At 44.2% G+C, this 24,937-nt stretch overlaps 1 protein-coding gene across 2 annotated transcripts in view; it reads right to left on the bottom strand.

Moving 5' to 3' along the window:
• Positions 1-20,623: 20,623 nt before the first annotated feature.
• LOC126987604 (head-specific guanylate cyclase-like) overlaps positions 20,624-24,937 on the bottom strand; it is a 376,569-nt gene continuing 372,255 nt past the window's right edge. For both annotated transcript variants that reach the window (XM_050844723.1, XM_050844724.1), the window contains one exon: positions 20,624-24,120. In XM_050844723.1, coding sequence (XP_050700680.1) covers positions 23,928-24,120 — 193 coding nt within the window. In that variant the 3' untranslated portion in view covers positions 20,624-23,927. The remainder of the gene's footprint in view (positions 24,121-24,937) is intronic.

Genomic DNA, 24,937 nt, shown 5'->3' with positions numbered 1-24,937 from the left:
CACTATATCTATCTATCTCACTATCTATCTATCTATTTATCTACCTCTATATCTTCCGTCATTTTTGCCTCCCTGTTGTGAGTTCCGGGTCATGTTAAGTCGATATCAATTTCGCTAATGATGACTCACTAATGAAGGGCAGGAATGCGGCCAGAAACACAACCCTCGGCAACGCTCCTCAGCCTCATGTAATTTAGGTTATTAGACATTTTTTTCCTCCCTATATTTTTTTCGCATTTTTTTCCTATATTTTTCTCGTATTTTTACGGCCCACATTATTTTTTCTCCTCGCCTCTGCCGCTTGTGAGTTAATTAAAAAAACAAGACTGTAATGGAAATTGTTGTTGCTCCTCTTCCTCTTCCTTCCTCCTCCCCCTTCCTCTCCCTTTCCTCCCGTGAGTAATTTTTTTTTTTCGGGGGGGAAGTAGGGCGACTTTTTTTTTTTTTTGGCTAATGTGTTTGCTATTTGTATTGCTCCTTTGGTTTGTTGTTGTTGCTGTTGTTGTTGTTGTTGTTGTTGTTGTTGTTGTTGTTGTTGTTGTTGTTGCTTTCTATCTTGCTACGAATATCACTTTCACCGGATGTTTTAAGAATATTGAAAAGTGTAATTACATTTATCTACACCTCTCTCTCTCTCTCTCTCTCTCTCTCTCTCTCTCTCTCTCTCTCTCTCTCTCTCTCTCTCTCTCTCTCTCTCTCTCTCTCTCTCTCTCTGCCTCTCTCTGCTTCCCTCTGCTTCTCTCTGCCTCTTTGCCTACCTACTAACCTGCCTACCTACCTGCCTACCTGCCCACCGACAAACGTTACCTCCGCTGTCCACAATGTAATCACAACAACGTATCACCCACTTCGATAAGGCTCTTCACCTCGCTGATTGGACCACTCGCATAACTGTCAACATCAGCGGAGGACCTTTTCTCCTCTCAGAGCCGACCTAATTAGTCTAACTTCTCTGTCCGGACCACTCTGCATAAGTGAAGTATATATTGTATCGAGCATCGTATCGCAGTATCTTGTGTAGGCCTTCCAGCTTAACATGTGATTTTCCTTATTTTTTCCCCATCTCGAGAGTATGGCATCTATCTATCTATCTATCTGTCTATCTATCTATCCACCTATTTATATATCTATCAATAATTTTACTACTTTACACACAAGAAAACACACACACACACACACACACACACACACACACACACACACACACACACACACACACACACACACACACACACACACACACACACACACACACACACACCTCCCCTAGCTCCTGTTCCAGACACTCTGACACGCACAACAGTGTGGATGGAATGAAGGGCTGTTCGCAAAACGTTCTGTCTCTCCCGACAAGATTTAATACCGGCCCTGGTACCTGCCAAAACAAACAGACAGAGAGACAGACAATATGGAGCTAGCCCGGTGTTCGTCCTGCCATCCATCTCTCTCCCTATCCTCACCACAGAGACGCAAAAGGGTCACCCATTATATATTTCACATTCCTACCTCAGAATTTCTCGTGAATGGGTGTTGTCATAATCTGGTATAGCAATCATTATTTGGAATCACGAAACAGCAATAAAATTAACCTAAGCGACGCGGAGGACACGCTGTTTTCTATCAATATTTTAACATGAGATTGAGTGATTCATTTTAATTCATTTTCTTATACGAGTACTATGCCAAAATATCGATGGTCATATGGCTCTGAGGCGAGGGTGCGATAAAGGAGTAATAACAGCGTTAGTAAACACAGGGTATCAGGACACCGCCCCCCTGAAAATGACCCCTCTTTCGGCCACCTCTTTGGATTCTTTTTAGGAGCAGCGAGTAGCGGACTTTTATTATTATTTTATCCTTTTTGTGTACCCTTGAGCTGTCTCCTTTGATGCAAAAATAAAGATTAAAATGATGCGGTACAGTAATAAGCGTCCCCTTGAAAACGCACAAGAACCAAAAAATAGAAATGGAAAAGATAAACTCTCCAAGCAGCCATTCATTCGGGTGGCCGCGCAGCCTCACCCACAATGCCCATTTTCTGATGTTCCGCGCTCTGGATAATGACACCTACACACTGGACTGGCCCCTCTCCATCACAGCCAGGTATTTATGTATGCAAAGAATATATAATTAGTTTTTTCCCAGTTATTCTTCATCTTCTGAAACGCCCGTGTTGGCAAGTATACGAGGTGGAAAAATCAGGGTTCAAGGCTGTCAATTTGGTTGTGATAGTCCTCGATGGAGAAGCCATTTCAAAAACCTCAGCAATGCATTAGTGATTTAGACAGCAGAGTCGCCAGTGAAATATCTGAATTCTCCAAGAGGCTTTTCGTTTTGCACTTCCTCCACGCAAGGGCTCACAAAGATAAAAGGAGACTTACAAGAAGGCATACAACCTCCACATTCTTGCTCTTTCGAATCAGTGTTTTGCCACCTTCTCTCGTCACACGTACATATATCAGCTCCACAAGAACCTAACAATCGTATTTGCTTCAACGCTATCTGTTTAACATCTTCCCGTCATCCACACCCCTATTCATGAACCAGGTTATACATATTCCTTTTCTATACCGTAATTTATCGAGCTTGTATCCATTGCTACGTGTGTTAGCATTTTTTTATATTATAGGTATTGTATCTTGGCAACGTATTTTCTTCCTTACCCATTTATTGCCTCTATTTAATCACTACCGCGAATACTACTCCTTAAGAAAAGCAAAGTAGAATCCCTTAATATATTTTCTAGGCCTTTGATATATTTTGGTCATTCCTTTCTGTATTAATTCAAGGGAGTCTATATATCTTCCTAAACAATCATATCAGTTAAAACTCCCAGAGCGTAAAGCACCAGACAGTGTGATTCATAACAGGATTAGAAATTTGCATCAATAAAATCTAAAGAAAAAATATGATGATGATGATGATGATAACGAGGAGGAGGAGGAGGAGGAGGATGGTGGTAATGAAAATAATAAAAAGATGACTAAAACAAACAGAAACAGCAGCAGTAATGGTTTGACCAATAACTCAGAACACCCACAAGCTAATAATGTAACTTGAAATTAAACTCTGCACTGCATACAAGTTTGTCGAAGTTGGCCAGTAATATAATTCTCTCTCTCTCTCTCTCTCTCTCTCTCTCTCTCTCTCTCTCTCTCTCTCTCTCTCTCTCTCTCTCTCTCTCTCTCTCTCTCTCTCTCTCTCTCTCTAGAGAGAGAGAGAGAGAGAGAGAGAGAGAGAGAGAGAGAGAGAGAGAGAGAGAGAGAGAGAGAGAGATGATATAGAGCTTGGCGTACTCTCCTCCTCCTCCTCCTCCTCCTCCTCCTCCTCTTCCTCCTCCTCCTCCTCTTCCCTGCTTTCCCTTGCTCCTCTTCTTCCAATTGTCATTATCATTTTTTTCCTTCTGTCTCTCCTCCTCTCCTCCCCTTCACATCATCCTCTTTTCTTCCTCCTCAATTTCATTCTCCTTTATCCCTTTTTTTCTTGTTATTCTTCTCCAGTTTCCCTCTTTTCCTCTTTTCCTCCTTCTACTCTCCAAAATTTCACAATTACTCATTTTTCCCCTTCCTCCTCCTCTCATCCTTTCTCTTCTTTCTTCTTTTTCTTCTTTTCTTCTCTCTCATTATCCTCTATCTGTTTCTTATCCTCTCCAACCCCTCATCGTCTTCCCCTTTCTTTTTCTCTTCCTCTCATCTTCCTCATCCTCTTTCCCTCCTTCTCCTTCTTTTTCTCAGCTTTCATTTTCTCCTCCTCCTCAATCTTCTTCCTCCGTCTCCTCCTTCTCCTCATCCTTTTCTTTAACTCTCATTTCATATTCTTCTTCCTCCTTCTCCTTCTCCTCTTCCTCATCATCTTCCTTCCTACTTCACATTTTTCTTCTTTCTCCTTTCTCCTTCTCCTCATCCCACCCTCCCTTCTCCCTCTTCTCCCTCTCGTTCATCGTCCCAGGGCAGCAGCGCAGACAGAGAAGCACTTTTTAATTCCTCGTCGACGCTCCCTCGCTCATCGTTACCAGCACAGAGACACACAGACGAGGGGATGAACGAGGCTAATCCCACGGCCATTCTCCCTCCCGTCTCCTTTCTTTCTTAGGTACCCAGATTGTGCGAGTGTGGGAGAAACTTTTTAATTCATTTTTGTACCTTGCTGTTTCTTCTTTTCGTAATTCTTTTCTCCCTCCCCGATGGTTAGGGAACAAAAGAAATAGGTCATACGCCATTATTAAGAAAAAACGCGATTGGTAGATTAGTCCCTTCATCTCCAACAAGACTTATTTTTGCTGTTTCTTCTTTTCGTAATTCTTTTCTCCCTCCCCGATGGTTAGGGAACAAAAGAAATAGGTCATACGCCATTATAAAGAAAAAACGCGATTGGTAGATTAGTCCCTTCATCTCCAAGAAGACTTATTTTTGCCGTTTCTTCTTTTTAGTAATTCTTTCCTCCCTCCTCGATGGTTAGGGAACAAAAGAAACAGAAGGTCATACGCCATTATAAAGAAAAGGCGCATAAGGTAGATTAGTCCCTTCATCTCCAACAAGACTTATTTTTGCTGTTTCTTCTTTTCGTAAGCCTTTCCTCTTCCTCTCCTGATCAGTAGCGACCCGAGGAAATGGAAAGTCATACGCTGTTATGATAGAGAACCGTTTCATCTTGTATTTTCATTGATCCTCTCTTGTTTATCATTTCCAACTCACTTCCTGACGCCAAGAGACCGGTGGAAACAGAGACAAGTAAACTGTTTTAGAGATGAATTTCCAGCTGTTCCTTATTTCGATTTCCTCCTTTTGTTAGATTTCCTTTTTTTACTTTCCTCTTCCTTTCCTGAGAGCATTTTTTTTTTCCTTTTCCTTTCCTGAGAGCATTTTATTTTACTTTCCTCTTACTTCCTGAGATCATTTTTTTTCCTCTTTCTTTCCTGAGCATTTTTTTTTACTTTCCTCTTCCTTTCCTGAGAGCAATTTTTTTTATCTATTTTCCTTTTCCTTTCCTGAGAGCATTTTTTTTTACTTTCCTCTTCCTTTCCTGAGGGCATTTTTTTTTTCTCTTCCTTTTCCGAGAACATTTTTTCCTCTTCCTTTTCCGAGAGTATTTTTTTATTTATTTTCCTCTTCCTTTCCTGAGAACATTTTTTTATTTCCTCCTTTTTTTATTTACCTCTTCATTTTCTCTTCATTTCAGTGAATACAGAGAAAGGTAAGTTATTGTATAGATAATTTCCTTGACCTTCTTTAATTAGGGGCACTTTTTTTCTTAGATTTGGGCCTTCTCTCAAGTGCCAATGCAACGGAGATGATCACTGAGGCCACGCGCAGCTATAGTGTACGCCCACAACTTTACCTGTATTCCTTTCATGAGGATTAGCGAGCGGAGGAAAGACGAAATGAGTTTTTATAGTACGAAGGATCACTCATATCTCTTGCTTGGCTGTATCGGTAAGTCTTCAATAAGTGTCCGTTAAGTCTTTACGTCCTTAGCATACACGAAAGGAAAGTTGGAAAGTTTCGTTTAGTCGGCGCAACATCTGTGGTCATATGCCGGAGAGAGACAGGAGGGGGAAGGAAGTATAGGAGAAGGGAACAGACCCCAGGAGACGGGACACAACACCCGATTGATACAAGACATCATGCATATTTTATTAAAGGTGGAAATGTCCTTAAAATTCACGGTGGAAAGAAATAATGTCTAAGGAAAGCGAGAAAACACCTTCTTTCATCAATTTTGCCTTGCTTCTATTTACAGTATATAAAGGAAGCAGCTGAAGGGTCCAAAGCCTCAAAAACAAAGCAATAAGGCAAAAACAAAAATAAAGGCTCACGGGGAAACACAAACACAAACACACACACACACACACAAAAAAAGAGAAGTTGCAATGTTTCTAAACCACAACAATGCCGCGTCAGTCTTCGTCCGGAGCGCGCCTCGCCGGACGTGACGCGGGTATCGACCTGATCACCCGAGGCCCTAAAGCTTTTATGGGAGTATTACTAAGCGGATGAGGCGAAAGATTTTATGTACACACCGCAGGGGAGAAAAGTGGGGAGGGGGATCGAGACAGACGACGGGAGAGAGAGACAAGAGGCGAAAGAGAGAAGGGGGGTATATAAAAAAAAGATACCCGATATACAACAACTACCTCAGAATAATTAACGAATCTTCACCATACAGCTGCACACTCCCACTGTCTTTCCCTCTCATCCTACGCCTTTTCCATCAACCCACTTCCTCTTAACGCTATACTCTTGATTATTAGAAAGTGAAAGGGCAAGTAAAAAAGTAGTATAAAAAAAGGTCACTCATCCCGCCAGGTAATATCACTATCGTCTTACCTGTAATTACTTTCTCGTTTTGTAACAGGTATAACGTCAAGATCAAGTGCCACACGAGAGCCTGGAATCACAGAGCAACAACAGGATGAAATCAGCAGACACCATCCCCTTTTCCCTTCCTCTCTGTCTCTCCCTTCCCCCCACCTTCCTTATCCTGTACACCTGAGTAACACCTGGTCCAGAACAGAGGCCACACGAAAGCTAGGAATCGAAGAGTAACAACCGGACGAGATCAAGGGAAACACCAACCACTCTTACTCTTCCTCCCTCTCTGTACCTTACTTCCCCCCTTCCTTATCCTGTACACCTGGTCAAGAACAGAACCCCCTTAACAGCCAGGAATCGAAAACCCACAACCAGACGAAATCAGCGAAAGCCATCCACTCCTCCCTCACTCTCTATCCCTCCCCTTTCCCCACTGCCCTACCCTTCACACCTGATTATCACCTGTTCACTAATATTCACAGGTAAGGCACAGGTGGGAGGTATATCAAAGAGCCTATCAGGACGAAACCAATAAAAGCCTTCCTCTCCCTTCCTCCTTCTTCCTCCCTTACGCCTTTTTCTTTCCCCCTTTCCCCAATAGCAGACGAATACCCACTCCGACTATACTTTCCCTTTTCCTCTCCCCGCAATGACGCACCGTATATCTTGCGGTTAGCGTAAGAAGCAAGGTGAGGAAGGTGGGTCAGCAGGTGAATAAGTACGTAGGTAAAAGTGGATAGGTGGGTAAAGTAAGTAGTGTGAGTGGTAAGTGAATAGGCAGGTAGGTGGATAACTTAGAAGGTAGGTAAGTGGATGAGATAGTAGATGTAGAAAGAAGGTGGAGTGGTGCAAAGGTAGACAGGTAGGCAGTAGGTATATAGGTAAAAAAAAATTAGGTAGATAAGTAGATAGTCAAGTGGGTAGATTAAAGGAATAGGAAAATACAGGTAAGACAGGTAGGCAAAACAAGTAGCAAGGTAAGAGGTCAGGTAAGCAGGGAGGTAGGCAGGTAGGTAGGCGAGGCATAATTACCCACACCCAAGTACACATCATAACAACACACCAGCGGTATATTTCACGTTTGCATAGTTAATTCAGCACTTAAATTAATGTCACACTCTTTTTTTTTTTATATATATATAATGACACCTATTAGTCAGGAGAGCCGAGCGCGAAGGGACAGTATAGCAAGCGTAAACATGCCCAACAATCGTTCCGCCTCGTTATAAGGAGAGTTACGCGCATTTACGATGAAATTCTGCCGAGCTTGATGGAAAATTCTTCTTGGGAACGAACAGTATAGTGCCGAGGGAATGATGTGTGTGTGTGTGTGTGTGTGTGTGTGTGTGTGTGTGTGTGTGTGTGTGTGTTTCAAATAACATATACAGCAAAAATGAAAATAATGAGACACGTAAAAGGTATTGACTGAGAAGAGAAACTGGATGAAAAAAAATGAGAATGATAAGACAGTCTCTCTCTCTATCTCACACACACACACACACACACACACACACACACACACACACACACACACACACGAATAATACTCATAATACCCAGGAAGGAAAGAGACCATCAACAAGGCACGAAGCATGACAAGCGACGACCATTATTCTTGCCAGTAAACAAGAAGAAAAATAAAGCAAAATTAAAAGAAAAATATGAAAAGGAAGGAGACGGAAGCGACTCATAAATCCATTACCACGACTAACACATCATCAGCCCGCTACCCCCCCCCCTCTCTCTCTCTCTCTCTCTCTCTCTCTCTCTCTCTCTCTCTCTCTCTTGTCCTTTCCTCTCCAATCCTCTCCTATCCTCTCCCTTCCCATCCGTTCCCCTCCCCTCTTCTCTCCTCTCCTCTCCCTTTTATTTTTTTTTCCATCCCCTCCTCTCCCCTCTCTTTCCGTCTCCTTTCCTCTTTTCTATTCTTTTTTCTTTTTTTTTTTCATTCTATTCTTTAATTCTTTTTTCTTCTCTACTTTTTTTGTTTTTGTTTTTTTGCTCGTTAATCTTTCTCTCCTCTCGTCTCCTTTCCTCGCCCTTCCTCCCTCTCCCCGTCACCCCCTCTCTCCCTTCCTTCCCTTCCTTCCACCCTTTCTTCCTTCCCTTCCTTCTATCGCAGGTTCGACGCGACCTCTTTGCCGATGCATCAGATGTGAAAACTTTTGATGGACTCTTGTCAGAATTCTCTTTCGCCGAACCACCAAAAGACGCCTTAACGTTTGCAATAATGAGTTTGGCATTTTCTTTTTTTCTTTTTCACCCTCTCTCGCTCTTGTTATCTGTCTGTCTCTGTCTCTGCCTATGTCTGTCTCTCTCTCCTCTCCTCTCCTCTCCTCTTTTCTTCTCTTTTCTTGTGTTTTTCTTTTCCTTTCCTTTTTTATCGCTTTTTATATTCTTTTCCTCTCTCTCTCTCTCTCTCTCTCTCTCTCTCTCTCTCTCTCTCTCTCTCTCTCTCTCTCTCTCTCACCCACACACATTTTCGTCTCTGGAGAAAAAAAAAGCGCAATGAGGAAACATGAAAGGGAGGGAGGATTAATCTATTTTTTTGTTCCTTCTTTCTTGAACTTTACTTTTAATCTAGTTTACTATTATCATTATCATCATTATTATCATTATTTTCACTATTATTATTATTGTCATTATTTCTACCATTTATCATTTATATTTATTAGTTATTCTTTTTCGGTTCCTTATGGTTCCTTTCATTTTCTTTCCCTTCCAATCACTCTTTTGATCTTTTTTAATCTAACATGAATATGGAGATCATGTTTACTGCTCTATTTTCGATTTGGGATTGTGAACGGGAGAGGGAGAGACGGAAGGGGGTAGGGAGGGAGAAGGGGGAGGGGAAAGGGGGATAGGGAGGGAGGGATGGTGGGCGGGATTAAAATGTATCCCGCGAAATATATTTTTGAGGGCGAGGCGAGAAAAAAATGATGATGCAAATTTTAATGGGAAGTTAATTAGTTGTTGTGATGAACGGTTGCGCGCGACACTGCTCGTCAACACACACACACACACACACACACACACACACACACACACACACACACACACACACACATTTGCAACATTACTCCTTCATTCTCCCTTTCCTCCCCTCCTCTCTCTCTCTCTCTCTCTTTTTTTTTTTTTATTTAAACATAGGCACATGTATAATATTTACATTCCCAAAGGTGCACTGTCGTGTGCTGCCTATTCGAAGGGCAGAATAAAAACTATATAAAAATAACTACATAAACTATAAAAAATATATATATATATATACTATAAAAAAATAAAAAATAAAACATACAATACAGAATATATGTGAGCGCACTGCACACTACACTCGTGTCACTGCTCCACCACGAGTGTCAGAGGGGGGAGTGAGCCTCCAGTGGTGGGCCGACAGTTTTATTTTTGGGTGTTCATCTCCGGATGTTTGGTATACAGGCCGTGAACATGTTCCACATCCGGCAGACTCTTCCCGAAAAGGTGCGTTGGTGCTGGCTGGTACGGGAACACGGCACCTCCACTGCGTCACCACGGGATAGCACCGTTCTCGTGTCCCGCGTGGTGACTCTCGGAGGTTGGCGTAAGCCCACCAGATGTGGCACTCCCTGCACTTGTGCCTTATCTCTCTCTCTCTCTCTCTCTCTCTCTCTCTCTCTCTCTCTCTCTCTCTCTCTCTCTCTCTCTCTCTCTCTCTCTCTCTCTCTCTTCCTCTCCTTTTCCCTCTCTCTTCTCCTCATTCTCCTTTATCCTCGTCATCTTCTTTACACCTAACCTCCCTCTCCCCCTCCCCTCTCTCTCCCACTCTCTTCACCTCTCCTCCTCCTCCTCCTCCTCCTAATCTTCTTCGACTCCTCCAGCTACATTTTTTTTTTTCAGTTCTTCACTCAATCCGAAGCCAACGAAGAAGATTAAAACACTCAGGCAAAAATCTCAACCACGATTACCGACCTCAGACCTTGCCTCGGAAAAGTCATTAGTCGTTGAAAAATTTAACTTCCTCTTCACCCTAAATCTGCACAGGAAGTGAGAGAGAGAGGGGGAGGGGGGGAGGAGTGGGAGGGAGAGGAAGAGAGAGAGAAAGAGGGAGAGAGAGAGAGAGCAAGGCGTGATTAAAACTTAGTTAATGGAGAGTGAATTATTAACTTTATGCATTAACTAAGGGAAATTGGCTGAGAGAGAGAGAGAGAGAGAGAGAGAGAGAGAGAGAGAGAGAGAGAGAGAGAGAGAGAGAGAGAGAGAGAGAGAGAGAGAGAGAGAGAGAGAGAGAGAGAGAGAGAGAGAGAGAGAGAGAGAGAGAGAGAGAGAGAGATCAACAGGTATACAGAGAAAGACAGACAAATCAAAACTCAGAGAACACAAAAAAAATCAAAAGACAAAAAAGACAAAAATATAAATAAAAAACAAACAGAAACACTCAATCACAGACATAAAATGAGGATAAGTTTGCCAGCATCTACAGTACTACTCTTTCCTCCTCCCTTTCCCTTCCTCCCTTCCTCCCCTCTCTCTCTCCCTCCCTCCCTTCCTACGCTCTCTCCCATCTCCCTCCCCGAAACCCAGCACACCTGTCCGCATGATACGCCCTCTCCCGCCCACACCTGAGCGCTGATGGGCAAAGTTTTGATTTGAGGAGGTGAGGGAGAGTACGAGGAAGGGGAGGAACGGAACTGAGGGATGTAGGGAGGGAGGAAAGAGGGAAGTGGAGAGGTAGGAAGGGAAGGGGAGTGGAAGGGAAGAAGAGATGAGTGGGAGAGGGAAATTGACGAAAAATGGAGAGATAATGAGAGAGAGAGAGAGAGAGAGAGAGAGAGAGAGAGAGAGAGAGAGAGAGAGAGAGAGAGAGAGAGAGAGAGAGAGAGAGAGAGAGAGAGAGAGAGAGAGAGAGAGAGAGAGAGAGAGAGAGAGAGAGAGAGAGAGAGAGAGAGAGAGAGAGAGAGAGAGAGAGAGAGAGAGAGAGAGAGAGAGAGAGAGAGAGAGAGAGAGAGAGAGAGAGAGAGAGAGAGAGAGAGAGAGAGAGAGAGAGAGAGAGAGAGAGAGAGAGAGAGAGAGAGAGAGAGAGAGAGAGAGAGAGAGAGAGAGAGAGAGAGAGAGAGAGAGAGAGAGAGAGAGAGAGAGGAGGAGGAAGGTAGAAGCAGGAAGACGATAACGACGACGATAAGAAGAGGAGGAAGAGGAGGAGAAGATGGAGGAGGAGAGGGAGGAGGAGGAGGAGGAGGAAGACCGCGTGATGATAAAGTGTAGATAAAGGGAAGGAAGAAGGAGGAGGAAGCAGGGCATGATAGTGAAGATGATGAAAGTGATGGACAAGAAAATAAAAATAAAAAAAGACGATGGGATGGAGGACGAGGGAACCAGGATAGGATGAAAGACAAGGAGATACAAAACGTTGAATTGGAAGAGGGAGAGAAGGAGGAGGAAGAAGAAGGAATGGAAGAACAACAGAGGAGCAATTTAAGGAGAGAATACTAGGAAAACAAGAACGAAGACAAGGCGATGGACGGGGAAGGTCATGGAGGAGGAGGAGGAGGAGGAGAAAAAGAAGGAAAACACAAGAAAACGAAGAAAAGAAGAGAGACAAACACTGAAGGAAGAGACAGAAGGAGAGAGAAAAAGGACACAGACGAGAACGATAAGGACGAGGAGGAGGAGGAGGAGGAGGAGGAGGAGTAATACGAGATACAAAAATAAAAAAAAAGCAAAAATTCAAGGACGAGGAAGGAAAGGAAAGCAGAGAGAAGAACGAAACTAATTAAGGATGAACGCGAAGATATGAAAACAAGAAGAAGAAGAAGAAGAAGAAGAAGAAGAAGAAGAAGAAGAAGAAGAAGAAGAAGAAGAAACTGGACGAGAAGGAGCAGAAAGAGGAGGAGGAGGAGGAGAAGGAGAAGGAAGAGAAGGAGGAAGAGAAAGAAAACGAAGAAGAAAAAGAGAAATACAATCCCAAAAAGCAGATATGATAAAAAATAAAGAACAAGGAAGCGAAGGAGAGCGAAAAAAGAGAACGAAAGGAAGATATGGTAACGAAAAGGATAATTACGGAGATATTACAAGAACTGGAACAAGGAGGAGGAGGAGGAGGAGGAGGAGGAGTGACTGGAGTTGGGAGTCGTGAGCAGGGCGGGACTTGAGGGGCCTGTCGACTCAAGGGGAAGTAAGTTGAAATGTTTGAGACGGACAGAGAAAATATCGATCCGAGTCATCTGCCAACGAGAGAGAGAGAGAGAGAGAGAGAGAGAGAGAGAGAGAGAGAGAGAGAGAGAGAGAGAGAGAGAGAGAGAGAGAGAGAGAGAGAGAGAGAGAGAATGAGTGGTGAAGGGAAGGAAATGAAGGAGACAAAAGGAAAGAAAGAAAGAAAGGAAGAAAGGTAGAAGAGGTGTAGGTGTGATAAGATGATAAGAGATAAAGATAGATAGATAGATAGACAGATAGACAGAGAGAGAGAGAGAGAGAGAGAGAGAGAGAGAGAGAGAGAGAGAGAGAGAGAGAGAGAGAGAGAGAGAGAGAGAGAATAAAACAGTACACACAGAGCTCCCAACTTGCAGGAAGAAGAAGCATAAGGAGAGGTGGGAGTCATGACGCCATTACGAAATGAGGAAGAAGAAGAAGAAGAGGAGGAAGAGGAGGAGGAAGAGAGGGAGGAAGAGGAGAATGATGAGGTGGGCAGAATGGCAATGAAGATGACGATGATAATGGTGGTAGTAGTAGTAGTAGTAGTAGTAGTAGTAGTAGTAGTAGTAGTAGTAGTAAGGCTAAGAGTAATGTTAATGACGTAAATAATAATAATAATAATAATAATAATAATAATAATAATAATAGTATATAGCTACGTCTCCAGTGTTACCAAGCACGAATAAATCACACCGTTAAAAAGGTCACATTGCGTATCCATGCATCCAAACTTTTCCCCTCTCCCTAACGTTTATAATTATCATGATTACCCCCCTGACTCCAAGCCTCCTTCCTTCCCCCACCAAAAAAAAAAAAAAAAATACATGGATGATACCGGTATGGCGTATTCAGTGGCATTTACGAGCTTATGAACGCAATCCTAATCTGTTTTATATTATTTCATCCCCTTCAGCATTCACTATCGTTTTTCATTTGCCTCCCACTCAGCATCATTCAGCATTTCTTCAGCATTCAGCATCGTTTTTTTATTTGCCTCCCACTCAGCATCACTCAGCATTTCTTCAGCATTCAGCATCTTTTTTTCATTTGCCTCCCACTCAGCATCACTCAGCATTTCTTCAGCATTCAGCATCTTTCTTACATTATATCCGCACACTCAGTCATAACTTCAGCATCTTCAGCATTCTTTTCTACATTATCTCCGCACACTCAGCCATAACTCAGCATTTCTTCAGCATTCAGCATCTTTTTTACATCATCTCCCCACTCTCAGCATCAATCAGTATCTCTTCAGCATTCCCATCGTTTTTTACATTATCTCCTCTTCGCTCAGCACCGGTCAGCATCTATTATACTTTTTCTCATCCACAATCAGCAGGTCAGCATCTCTTCAGCATTCACCATCTTAACATCATCTTCCCCCCATTATCTCCCACTATTTTTACTTTATTTTATGCATTATTTAACATGACTTGTACATTACCGACTTAATTTTTTTTTTTACATTATCTCTACACTATCTCCCCACTTTTTTTCATTATCTTCCCACTATCTCTCCACTATATATGTCCCAATTATCTCCTTTACATTATCTCCTTCCCCACCCAGCATCTCCTCAGCATCCACCATCTCTCGCCCTCGTTAATTAGTCAGCCTGGCACATATAGGTTGCCCTCGTTAGCTCCCCGCTGCCACCATCATCAATAACACCGCAGACTGTTCACACAATCTTATTATCAAAGTTCTCCCTAATTTGGTCGATCTTGGTATGAACAGCACCGAAGATTAATTAGAATGCGTCTCATTATTAGTTATATGTTACCCTCGTTAGCATTCCAGCCAGCCAACAACTCTATCAAAGCAGTGTTTACAATATTATTAAGTTCTCGCTATTTTCTTTACTTATCATGGCATTCACACGACCAACAATGATTCTGAGCTGCTGCATAACCTTCTTTTATCTCCGTTTTCTTTTGGACTTTCTTTTCCTCGGGTGTTCCTAACGCCTTTCTAGTCTCGTTTTTGTTTTTTTTCTATTCCTCCTCGCGTGTTACACTTCCATACGTTTCCACTGCTTTAAACATGCACGCAGTTGTACGCCCCGAAGAAGAAAAAGAAGGAAAAGCAGAAGGAGAACACTAAGAATTACAAGCACAAGAAAAAAACTATCAGAAGAAAGGACGAGGAAGGAGGAGAAGGAAAAGAACAAGAAGAACAAGAAGAACGGAAACAAGAGCAAGACAAGTCGATAAGGGAAGAAGGAAGGGAAGAAGGGGACGAGGAAAATAAAAACTGGAACGAGAAGAGGGGAAGGAGCGAAGGAGGAAATATGGGACGGGCTTAACAGCTTTTCAACCTCCTCGAAAGAAATCTTAAATAGAATCAGAGAAACGCAGAGAAAACGTGTACATATATATGTGTGAGTCTGAGAGAGAGAGAGAGAGAGAGAGAGAGAGAGAGAGAGAGAGAGAGAGAGAGAGAGAGAGAGAGAGTTATACACTCCCACCTTCTCACCGCACAAACAAGACAACAGGCATTCTAATCACTCCTCCTCCTCCTTATTCTCCTCCTCCTCTCCTCTGGATGGCCTTGGCAAGACCCACAACAACCATCCTCCCTCCCTCCCTCCCTTCCTCCCGCTCCCTCTCCCACACTCTGCCTCCCTCCCTGCCTCACCTCCTCCTCTTCTTCATTATATGCATTGCTAGGCTTCATCTCACCTGCATTCCCACCTGGCTTTGTATATCAGTGACACCACCTCATCATCTGCCTTCATTAACACCTGCCTCGTCGCACGCCTGCCTCCCACACCTTCCTCATTACCGCTTGCTCCGACTCGCCGTCCTCATTAGAACACCTGCCGTCACTTCGAAATAATTTGTCACAGTCTTTGCCAATACACAATAGTAATACTCTCTCTCTCTCTCTCTCTCTCTCTCTCTCTCTCTCGGGGAATGGAGGAATGAGTCGCTCTCTTGTTCGACACGTAGCAAAGCGAGGCCTCGAATAGCTGCTTCACTTCCGAAGAACAAAACGGACTCTCATTACCCGGAGAACGCGCCTCCCTTGACGACGCTCTCCCTCTCTTTGCAAATGATACCGTTGTTGTCTTTATCCCTTGTGTGATTCGCCATGGTCTCATCACGCGCTAGACTCGTGACCGCCAGCCAATACCCTCCCGGAATAAGTTTGGAGCTCACAAGTGATGGATCTCTGTGCACGATTGAGACCTCACACACACACACACACACACACACGGGAACTCCAGACTTATTGCCGGATTATTAAACCTTTCCTCGCCCAAGCACACATATTTGACAAGGCTTTCATAGGAGTTGTGAGCCTTTCCAGGGGTAGTTTAATAACCCTGGTGGTAGTTTGACCCTTCTTCTGTACCAAGAACCTAAAAAAACACTCATCAGAGCCCGACTGATCTCCGTTTTGGCCTTTGGATATTGTTGATGTGAGAGGCAGGGTCGTCCATACCAACCTAACACACGGTACCCATTCGCTGGTGGGTGGACAGTGGGCACGGGATAAGAGACTGCCCATACGTTTCCTCTTGACCCGGTAATCGAAGCCTAGAACCCTCCATTGTAAGGTGAACGTGACAACTACTGTACTATGAATCCCCGTGTGTGTGGGTGTGTGAGGCAAGCAGTTGGTCGGCCATCTTTCTCTCCACCCTCCCGCCCACACAATATAAATGACTCTTATGACGTAATTCCACACTCACCTTCACTTCCAGATGAGTCGCGGCGTCCCCAAGGTCCTCAGCTATGGCCAGGTCAGCAGGAGGAGGTCAGGTCACGCGGAGTCACTAGATATTACGTAAAGTTTATCCGCGCCGCCGCATACACATCACCGCCAGCATTCTGACCTGTAAACACTGCAGCCCCGCGCCGCCCCCGCCATCTGGTGAGGGGTGAGCACTTACATTTTAGCGCTAACTCTTCTATTTTGTCTTTATTATTGCATGTTACCTTTTTTGTCCATTTATCTAACTCGTATCTTTATGTTTGGGGTTTGTTGTTGCTGTTTTTATAGTGGTTTGGTATTACTGTTATTCTTTATTATGTTTTTTTCATCGTATTATTTTAGCGCAAACTCTTCTATTTTACTTTTAATCATTGTTTCTTACCTCTTTCGGCTATGTATTTAACTCATTTCCTTATGCTTAGGGTTTGTTGTGTTTTATAAAAAAAAACATCAATAATATAAATGAAATGATAGAAAATAATAAAAAAAAATGCAAATAAAAGGAGTAAAACAATAGAAAAAAATAATAGAAAATAACGGAAAGTAGAAAATAATTGAAAACAGCCTACATTTGTGTATATAAAAAAAAAACCATCAGTAATCAAACACAGGTGAACGCATCACAATCAGCGTATCCTAACAACACTATCAATTACCAGACACACCTGAGCCTCTTTGCAACGGGGTGTGTTACAATAGCCAGGCAACAAACACAAACAAACAAACACACACAATCAAAACAAAAAAAACATTCACTTGATCTCTCTGTTTCCTGGACGAGGCGGGCGGGTGGTGTGTTGCAATGGCCGCTTGTGTTGGTTGTGTTGTGTTCCTTTGAGATATGATGGTATTATTAAGCTGCGGTAACATGCTTTCAAGTTAACTTATACCGCGCAGGGATGTAAGCTGTGTGTGTGTGTGTGTGTGTGTGTGTCACCCTCAGAATTTGTTGCTTGTTGAAACTTAAGTATATGTTTTGTGTGTCTGTCTGTCTGTCTGTTTGTTTGTCTGAGTGTCTGTTTGTGTCTGTCTCTTTCTGTCTGTCTGTCTGTATGTATGTATATGTGTATGTATATATTTTTACGGTAAAGAAAACTCAAGTGCAATAATAATAATAATAATAATAATAATAATAATAATAATAATAACGAAAACACTGCCAATTACTACTCCTGCAAAAGCAAACAGGGGCATGTAGGAATGTATTAATGCATGTATGAATGTATGTATGTATGTATGTATGAACAGAATTAATAACACTCTAATATTCCGGGAAACAAAGCGATAAGGTCTTAATGCGTTACAATGATGAATGTATAATATCTCTCTCTCTCTCTCTCTCTCTCTCTCTCTCTCACCAGGGCAATGAAACACAAGAGCTGCAAGTGAGACATTAATTCCAGCGTTATTTTTTACATTATGGTACATGAACTTTAGGCCTCCTTCTCCTCCTCCTCCTCCTCCTCCTCTTCCTCCTCCTCCTCCTCCTCCTTTTCCCTAGACGATTTCCCGCAATGAGTCGTGGGGGAGTTAATAGAATCTTCTCGTTCTGACCAAATGGAACACCGAGAATCTGTATCACGGAGGAGATGCGAGGGACAAGGAGGAGGAGAGAGAAGGCTGAGAGAGGCTGTGTGTTTTGGGAAAGGAAGCGTCGAGTGGGATTAGAGTAGGAGAGATCTTTAACGAGGGAGGAGAAAAGATAGAAAATAGGAACGAGTGAGGCGAAGGGAGATATGCTAAATAGGGAAATGAGGTGTGGAGGAGAAATGGAAGGGGGATAAAACGGAAGGAAGTGAAGCGATGAGAGGAAATTGCAAGGAAAAGAAGGGATTGAGAATTAACGAGGCAAGTGAGAGGGAAATGATAATGAGATGAAGGGAAAAAGGGATATGCTGAAGAGGGGAATGTGGCGTGAAGGGGGAAATGACAGGAAAGAAGAGGAAGAAGGAGCCTGTGTGTGGTGAAGGGATGGGAAACCTCGATGTGAACTAGGGAAAGAAAGAATGGGGTAGGGAAATAATGAAAGAGGAAAGACGGAAATGAGATGGAGGGGAAGAGACCGGCTTAATGAGAGGGAAATGAGGTGACGAGGGAATACAGGCAAGGAAAGAAGGGAGAGAAAATTAATGAGCAAGGACAAAGGGGAAAGGAGAATGAGAAAAGGAGAATTCTGAAACAAGGAAAAAATAGAACCAAGACAGGGAGGAAAGCGGGGATAAGATAGGAGAGGGGGAACTGAAGGAAAACAAAAAACAAAATATGAAACTACAAAAGAGGAAGGATAGAGAATAGATAGACGAGAGAGATGGATATGTGAGGATGACAGCGGAAAGGTAAAAAGCGGACAGGTAGAAAGAACGGGGAGAGACAGACAGGTAGGCAGACGTAGAAGGCGGAGAAAAAGGTGTGGACAGGGAGACGAACGGAGGACCAGGAAAAGGAGGAGTGACGGGCTTGAGGGCCTCGAGGGGGAGATCGGGTTCAGCACGTCCCCATCACTGAGTCTGGGAACGAACACAAACGCGGAGGAAAAAGAATAGAGTAAGAAGTTCGGTCTCGTGCGCCACCTCAGCCATTCCTCTCACTGACTCACCGCCTTAAAACGAGCGAAGAAAAATAGATGACACGCAGGAAACACCTTAATTACATATACACACACACACAGACCTTTCAACAGACTCAGGTGGGCGCGAGACCAAACCTCCACGCCATGACAGCATCGTTCCTTAAGGAGGTAAAGTTAAGTGTTTTTTATCGTCTTTTTACAATACTCTGACACTCTCGCTACGGGTGAAGCTGCCCGAAGGACCGGAAGAGACTAAGGCTTCTGGAGACTCGTCGTAGAAGCTGCTACAAGACGCACACATGACTAGAAGGTGTGTTGCCGAGGCCCGACACACCTGAGGGCTACGTGGCAACAGGCGGCCTCCACACCTGTATATATGGGAGGCGGTGGCGGCGGCGGCGGCGGCGGTGGTGGCGGTGGCGGTGGGTAGCGGTGGAAGGTTGTGGTAGTGATGGTGGTGGTGGTAGGGGTAGCTTTACGGGGTTATATTATTAGTGGTGGTGGTGGTGGTGACGGCAAAGGTGGAGGTATTAGTAGCAGATGATAATTAGTGATGATTATGGTGATGCAGGTAAAGAGAGGGAGGCAGTGATGGGCTGAATGGATGCGTGGGTGAGGAGGGTTAAGTGTGTGTGGGCGGGGAAGGGGGAGGGAAGGTGTTGAGGTGGAAGGGGAATGAATCAGAGTATATACAGAGGCGTTAGGCTGGGTCATGGGTGGGTGGGGGGGGGTAAGGAGGGGGGAGGAAAAATTAGGTCAGGTAAGTAAGGAGTGGGTGCAAGTGACGTGTGGCGGGGGGAGGGGGAGGGAAGGTGTTGAGGTGGAAGGGGTATGAATCAGAGTATATACAGAGGTGTTAGGCTGGGTCATGGGTGGAGGGGGTAAGGAGGGGAGAGGAAAAAGACTGATCAGGTAAGTAAGGAGTGGGTTCAAGTGACGTGTGGGTGGGTGAGGGGGCATGGAGGTGGAGGGGCATGGGGTCTATGTATACACTTCATCACTCACCCAGCATCCACCCAGGGAAGGAAGTGTGGCGAGCGAGTAAGTACATCACCTGTTGTAGAATCCGTGCAGTGTGTATCACCAGGTGGGTCTGTTTCATCGGCGACTAGGCAAGAATACAACGAAACGAGGCTTTAGTTTGCCGTGGTTGGTCACTCGTGTCTCTGGCATCGTAACTCAATGCAACGCAGCGTCCATGTGAACGCATCGTCGGCTAGCAACGTTCACCTTTTGTAGCAGTTTTGTAGTTTGTATTTTTATTCCCTACATCATGAGGCAAAAGTTTGTGTTGTGTTGGGCCGCTCACGTGTCTCATATCGGCGGTGCGTTTCGCAGCCAGAAAGGAACACAAAGCAACGGTTTTTGTTGAACGATCCGCCAGCAAGTAACGTCCACCGCTTGTTAGTTTAGTTGTTTTTATGCCCTAAAAAAGCACCATCAATATAAAAAAAAAAAAAAACTACCGAACAAATGCATGCCAGCCAGCCAGCCAGCCAGCCAGCCGGCCAGCCAGCCAGCCAGCCAGCCAGCCGGCCAGCCAGTCAGCCGGCCAGCCAGTCAGCCAGTCAGCCGGCCAGCCAGTCAGCCAGTCAGCCGGCCAGCCAGTCAGCCAGTCAGCCGGCCAGCCAGTCAGCCGGCCAACCAGCCAGCCAGTCGGCCGGCCAGCTAGCCAGCCAGCCACCCAGCCAGTCACTGACCAGCCAGCCAGCCAGCCAGCTAGCCAGCCAGCCAGCCAGCCAGCCAGCTAGCCAGCCAGCCAGCCAGCCAGTAAGCCGGCCAGCCAGACAGCCAGCCAGCCCGCCAGCCAGACAGCCGGCCAGCCAGCCAGCCAGTCCGCCAGACAGCAAGCCAGCCAGCCAGCCAGCCAGCCAGCCAACCAGCCAGCCAGCCAGCCAGCCAGCCAGCCAGCCAGCCAGCCAGCCAGCCAGCCAGCCAGCCAGCCAGCCAGCCAGCTAGCCAGCCAGCCAGCCAGTCAGCCAGCCAACTAGCCAGCCAGCCAGCCAGTCGGCCAGCCAGGCAGCCAGCCAGCCAGCCAGCCAGCCAGCCAGTCAGCCAGCCAACTAGCCAGCCAGCCAGCCAGTCGGCCAGCCAGGCAGCCAGCCAGCCAGCCAGCCAGTCAGCCAGCCAACCAGCCAGCCAGCCAGCCAGTTAGCCAGCCAGCCAGCCAGCCAGCTGACCAGTCAGCCAGTCAGTCTGCCAGCCAGCCAAACAGCTAGCTGGCCAGTCTGCCACCTAGTTAGCCAGTCAGTCATCCAACCAGGCAACCAACTGGCCAGCCAGCCAGCCAGCCAGCCAGCCAGCCGGACGCGTGATTGTGTTTAGTGATAACTAAATAAAGCTAGTCTCATCAATATATTCACCCCGCGCTATAATTCAATAACAACAAGCAGAAATGTTTGTATAAATAAATTAATTCGTCGAGGCTATCGTATGTGTTATCGGTACAATAAATTAGTGCTATTAGTTAGCCATATATGCATCATTAGTGTTAATGACAAGAAATATGAACGCTCCTTGCTTCCTATCAGCGTTGAAGCATCACAGGCGGGCAGGCGCTCAGTGAAGAACGAGAACAAACGAGTTGAACAGACCAGCAGTGCGGGAGAGAGAAGAGCGTGACGTCACAAACCTAAGGACCAATAGCATATGGCGATGAGGCTCTGACGTCAGGCATCAACCAATGGGGAGCGGCGATGGTGTTCTGGCGTCACACTGAAGGACCAATAGGAAGTGGCGATGAAGCTTTGACACCACATTAAAGAACCAATGAGACGTGGCGATGCGGCGTGGAGGTCAAGTGATGCCCCAATGACAGGGAGAGTTGAAAATGACGTTATAGTGATAGACCAATAGGAAAATTTAGGAGGTTTTGACGTTATACAGACAATCACGAGGCAGCCAATCATAGGCGGCGACGAGGAGGAAAACAAAAACAAAAGTAAAACAACACCCACCGTGGACCAATCAGAGTGACGCCAGACTCAGAAAAAAACAACAACAAAAATGCCACGAAATATATACACCTAAAAAAAAAGAAACATCGAAATACGCCATGATAACACACACAGCGATCGTCCGGAAAATGAATAAGTAGATGAAATAAATAAATTAGTAGAATATGTATACAGTCGGCTGGCAAATTGGAACAACAGGTTAATGAATGAATTGCTCTTCCCTCGTAATCAGATCAAACATTATTATCGGCCGAGGATGTGGAGCAGCAAACACGCCATTTATTTTTTTCACATTACTTGTTTCTTATACATTGGTGACCCCTTAGCATGTTTGTGTGTATGTATATCTGTCTACTTGTATATTTTCACTACCATTATCATTCTTATCTTCATTATCCCTTAGCTTGTATTGTGCGTTTTGATCTATGTACAGAAGAGGTATTAACAGACAGACGGACAGACAGACAGACGAACAGAAAGACATACAGGCGGGAAATATGAGTGAAAAAATGAGTTTCTATCAAAATATGAAGAAATAGATGTTACGAAATACATCATAAAGAAACGCCCAAACAATTTTTACCTGGAACTGAGAAATCATTAAGGAAAAGACAAACAGATGGAAAAATAAAGTAAAAACAAACAAACTTATAAGCATATGGAGTAGAAAGAAAAGAAATGAAGACGTTACAAAATTCATTATAAAGAAACACCCAAAAAACTTTTACCTGAAATAGAAAAATCATCAATAGACAGACAGACAGACAAGCGGATAAATGAAATGAAGTGAAAAAAAAACAGACACTCAGACAGAGGTGGAAATTTAAAGAAGCAGAAATAATAAGTGAAAAAAGATAAAGTTAGGAACCCAAAACAAGAATATAGATACATAAATCATATAAGCCAAACAGACTCCCCTTAATGACCCCAAAACAATAAATAAACACGAACCAAGCCACAAAAAGCAATAAAACCTGAGTCAGATCACACCAATAAATCACAGAAAAAAGACAAACCCAACAAAACAAAAAGCTCATATATCACATCGGAACATATCACACGACACAAGAAGAGGGAAAAAAAAGCAAGATATCCCCCCTTAAGGAAACAATTAAGGAGAAGGTCACCAACAACCCAGCCTCTCGGGTACAATAATACTACTACCCGGACAGCCGTAACGGGGAAATACAGGTGACCGTAAATCATTAGATGTTCGCGGTCATCTGAAGGGAAGGAGATAAGGAAGGAGAGTGAGAGAGGAGAGGAGAGAGGAGGCATGAGAAGAGAGGAAGAAAAGACAAAAAGAGAAAAGGAAAGAAAAAAAAATGAGAAAATGAGAGGAGAGCAGAAAAGAGGAAACAGATAGATAGATAGATAGCCAGATAGGTAGATAGATAAACAGAGAGAGAGAGAGAGAGAGAGAGAGACAAAAACCTACATCAGTCTTCTCCCTCTCACAATCTGACTCTCACTGGAGGTAAAAATCGGTCCGTTTGTTTTTATTATGCTCCTTGATGGCGACCGTCCCGCGAAGGAGACGAGACAGACAGACGTACGAGGGAGAGCCCGGGCGGCGACTTTTCAAATAAAAACTCAACACAGAAAAGTTAAGCAAATAAATAAAATAGAAGAAAGTATTATCTAACATTTGAGAATATACTTAAAAACCTACTAAACATCCGTTGGGGACATAAATCTTTTGCTATCTCTGTTTATATGTGTGTGTATATATATTCTTTCTCTATTACCCTACATAGCAAAGGCTTTAATATACAAATTATATATTAAAATAGTTTAGAATGAGAGCGACGGTATGTACAAGAATATAATTATGTATATATATACTTTTCCCCGTAGATTTATATAGCCTCTCAGAACCTGTAACAGAGCCCAACTCTTGTCTGACGCGCACACACACACACACACACACACACACACACACACACACACTTCAGACCATCAACACACCTGACTCTTTAACTTTAAGCTGTACACGCCTTCCTTCTTGATCACAGTTACCTGAAGCCTTAATTAATGCCCACACCTGTACTGAGGGACTAACTACATGCCTGCACACTCACACACACACACACACACACACACACACACACACGCACACACTCAATCAAGCCCTCTCTACAGCCCTTTCCAGCACGTATTCCCTCGTCCGCCTCTACACTCCCTGCCCGTGGTCAGAGCGCCTCAGGACGGTTCCAACTCCAGAGACCTCATGGCGAGATCGATGTGTTCGGGGAGCGGCGTGTCCTTGGGCAGCTCCTGGTGGTAGTAGGCGTCCAGGTACCACGAGATGCCTGGCTCGTCCGCGGGGAAGGTTTTGGGCAGGCAATCTCGGTCCCTAGGGGTGAAGGACCATCCGGGGGTCTGCTCGAGAAGCCTGGCAGGAGGAGGAGAATGGATGGTGTTATTTTTCCCGCTTGGTGATGGATTTGACACTGTGGTCCTCTCAGGTTTTTTTGTAAATAGAGTGATAGGGAGGGAGGGAAGGCTGCCACGGGAGAAGAGGAGATGAAATTGTGATTCAGTCAAGATATACAGATGGGCTATGGAAAGTTGAGCTGTGTAATTCATGTTTGGTAATGGATATGGTATTTCTGCTGGCGACACTCAGTTGATTAAGTAAATATTCGAGAATCGTACCCATTCCGTCAGGGAGGTGAAGAGCTATGATTTATCCGTGACCTCTCAGTGTAGATAGAGAGAGAGGGAGAGTGGACATTCGCTGATGGAAGAGGAAACAGTAAGAACACTCCACCCAAAATTGACCCCTCTTTTTACTTCTGTGGGAGCGGCGAGTAGCGGGCTTTTTTATATACTTTTTGTTGCCCTTGAGCCGTATCCTTTGATGTAAAAAAAAAGTTGTGTTTATGGTGAATAACGATCAATGACAACACCGACGAGTGACTTGAAGGTGGCCTGCGTGTGATTCCTGTTCGTTTGTCGTGTATTCATTTCACTTTTATTCACTTTTCTTTGCGGTTTCTCTTCCTTTTGTTGTGTGTGTTTTCATCCTCTTTCCTTCCCCCGTTTTCATTTGATTTTCTGTTTTCTTTTTCCTTCCATACTTCCGTTTTTTTTTCATCTGCCTTCCCTGTTTTTTTTTATTTTATTTTCACTGTTTTCGTCTGACGTCTACCATTATACGAAGTGGGCAATATCAAGAACTAAAGGTCAAGAGAGCAGGATCCTATCAC

The sequence above is a fragment of the Eriocheir sinensis genome, chromosome 65 (assembly GCF_024679095.1).
Source record: "Eriocheir sinensis breed Jianghai 21 chromosome 65, ASM2467909v1, whole genome shotgun sequence".
NCBI lineage: Eukaryota > Metazoa > Arthropoda > Malacostraca > Decapoda > Varunidae > Eriocheir > Eriocheir sinensis.
Note: the sequence above shows the minus strand (reverse complement) of the source record. Positions and strands in the feature narration are given on the sequence as shown.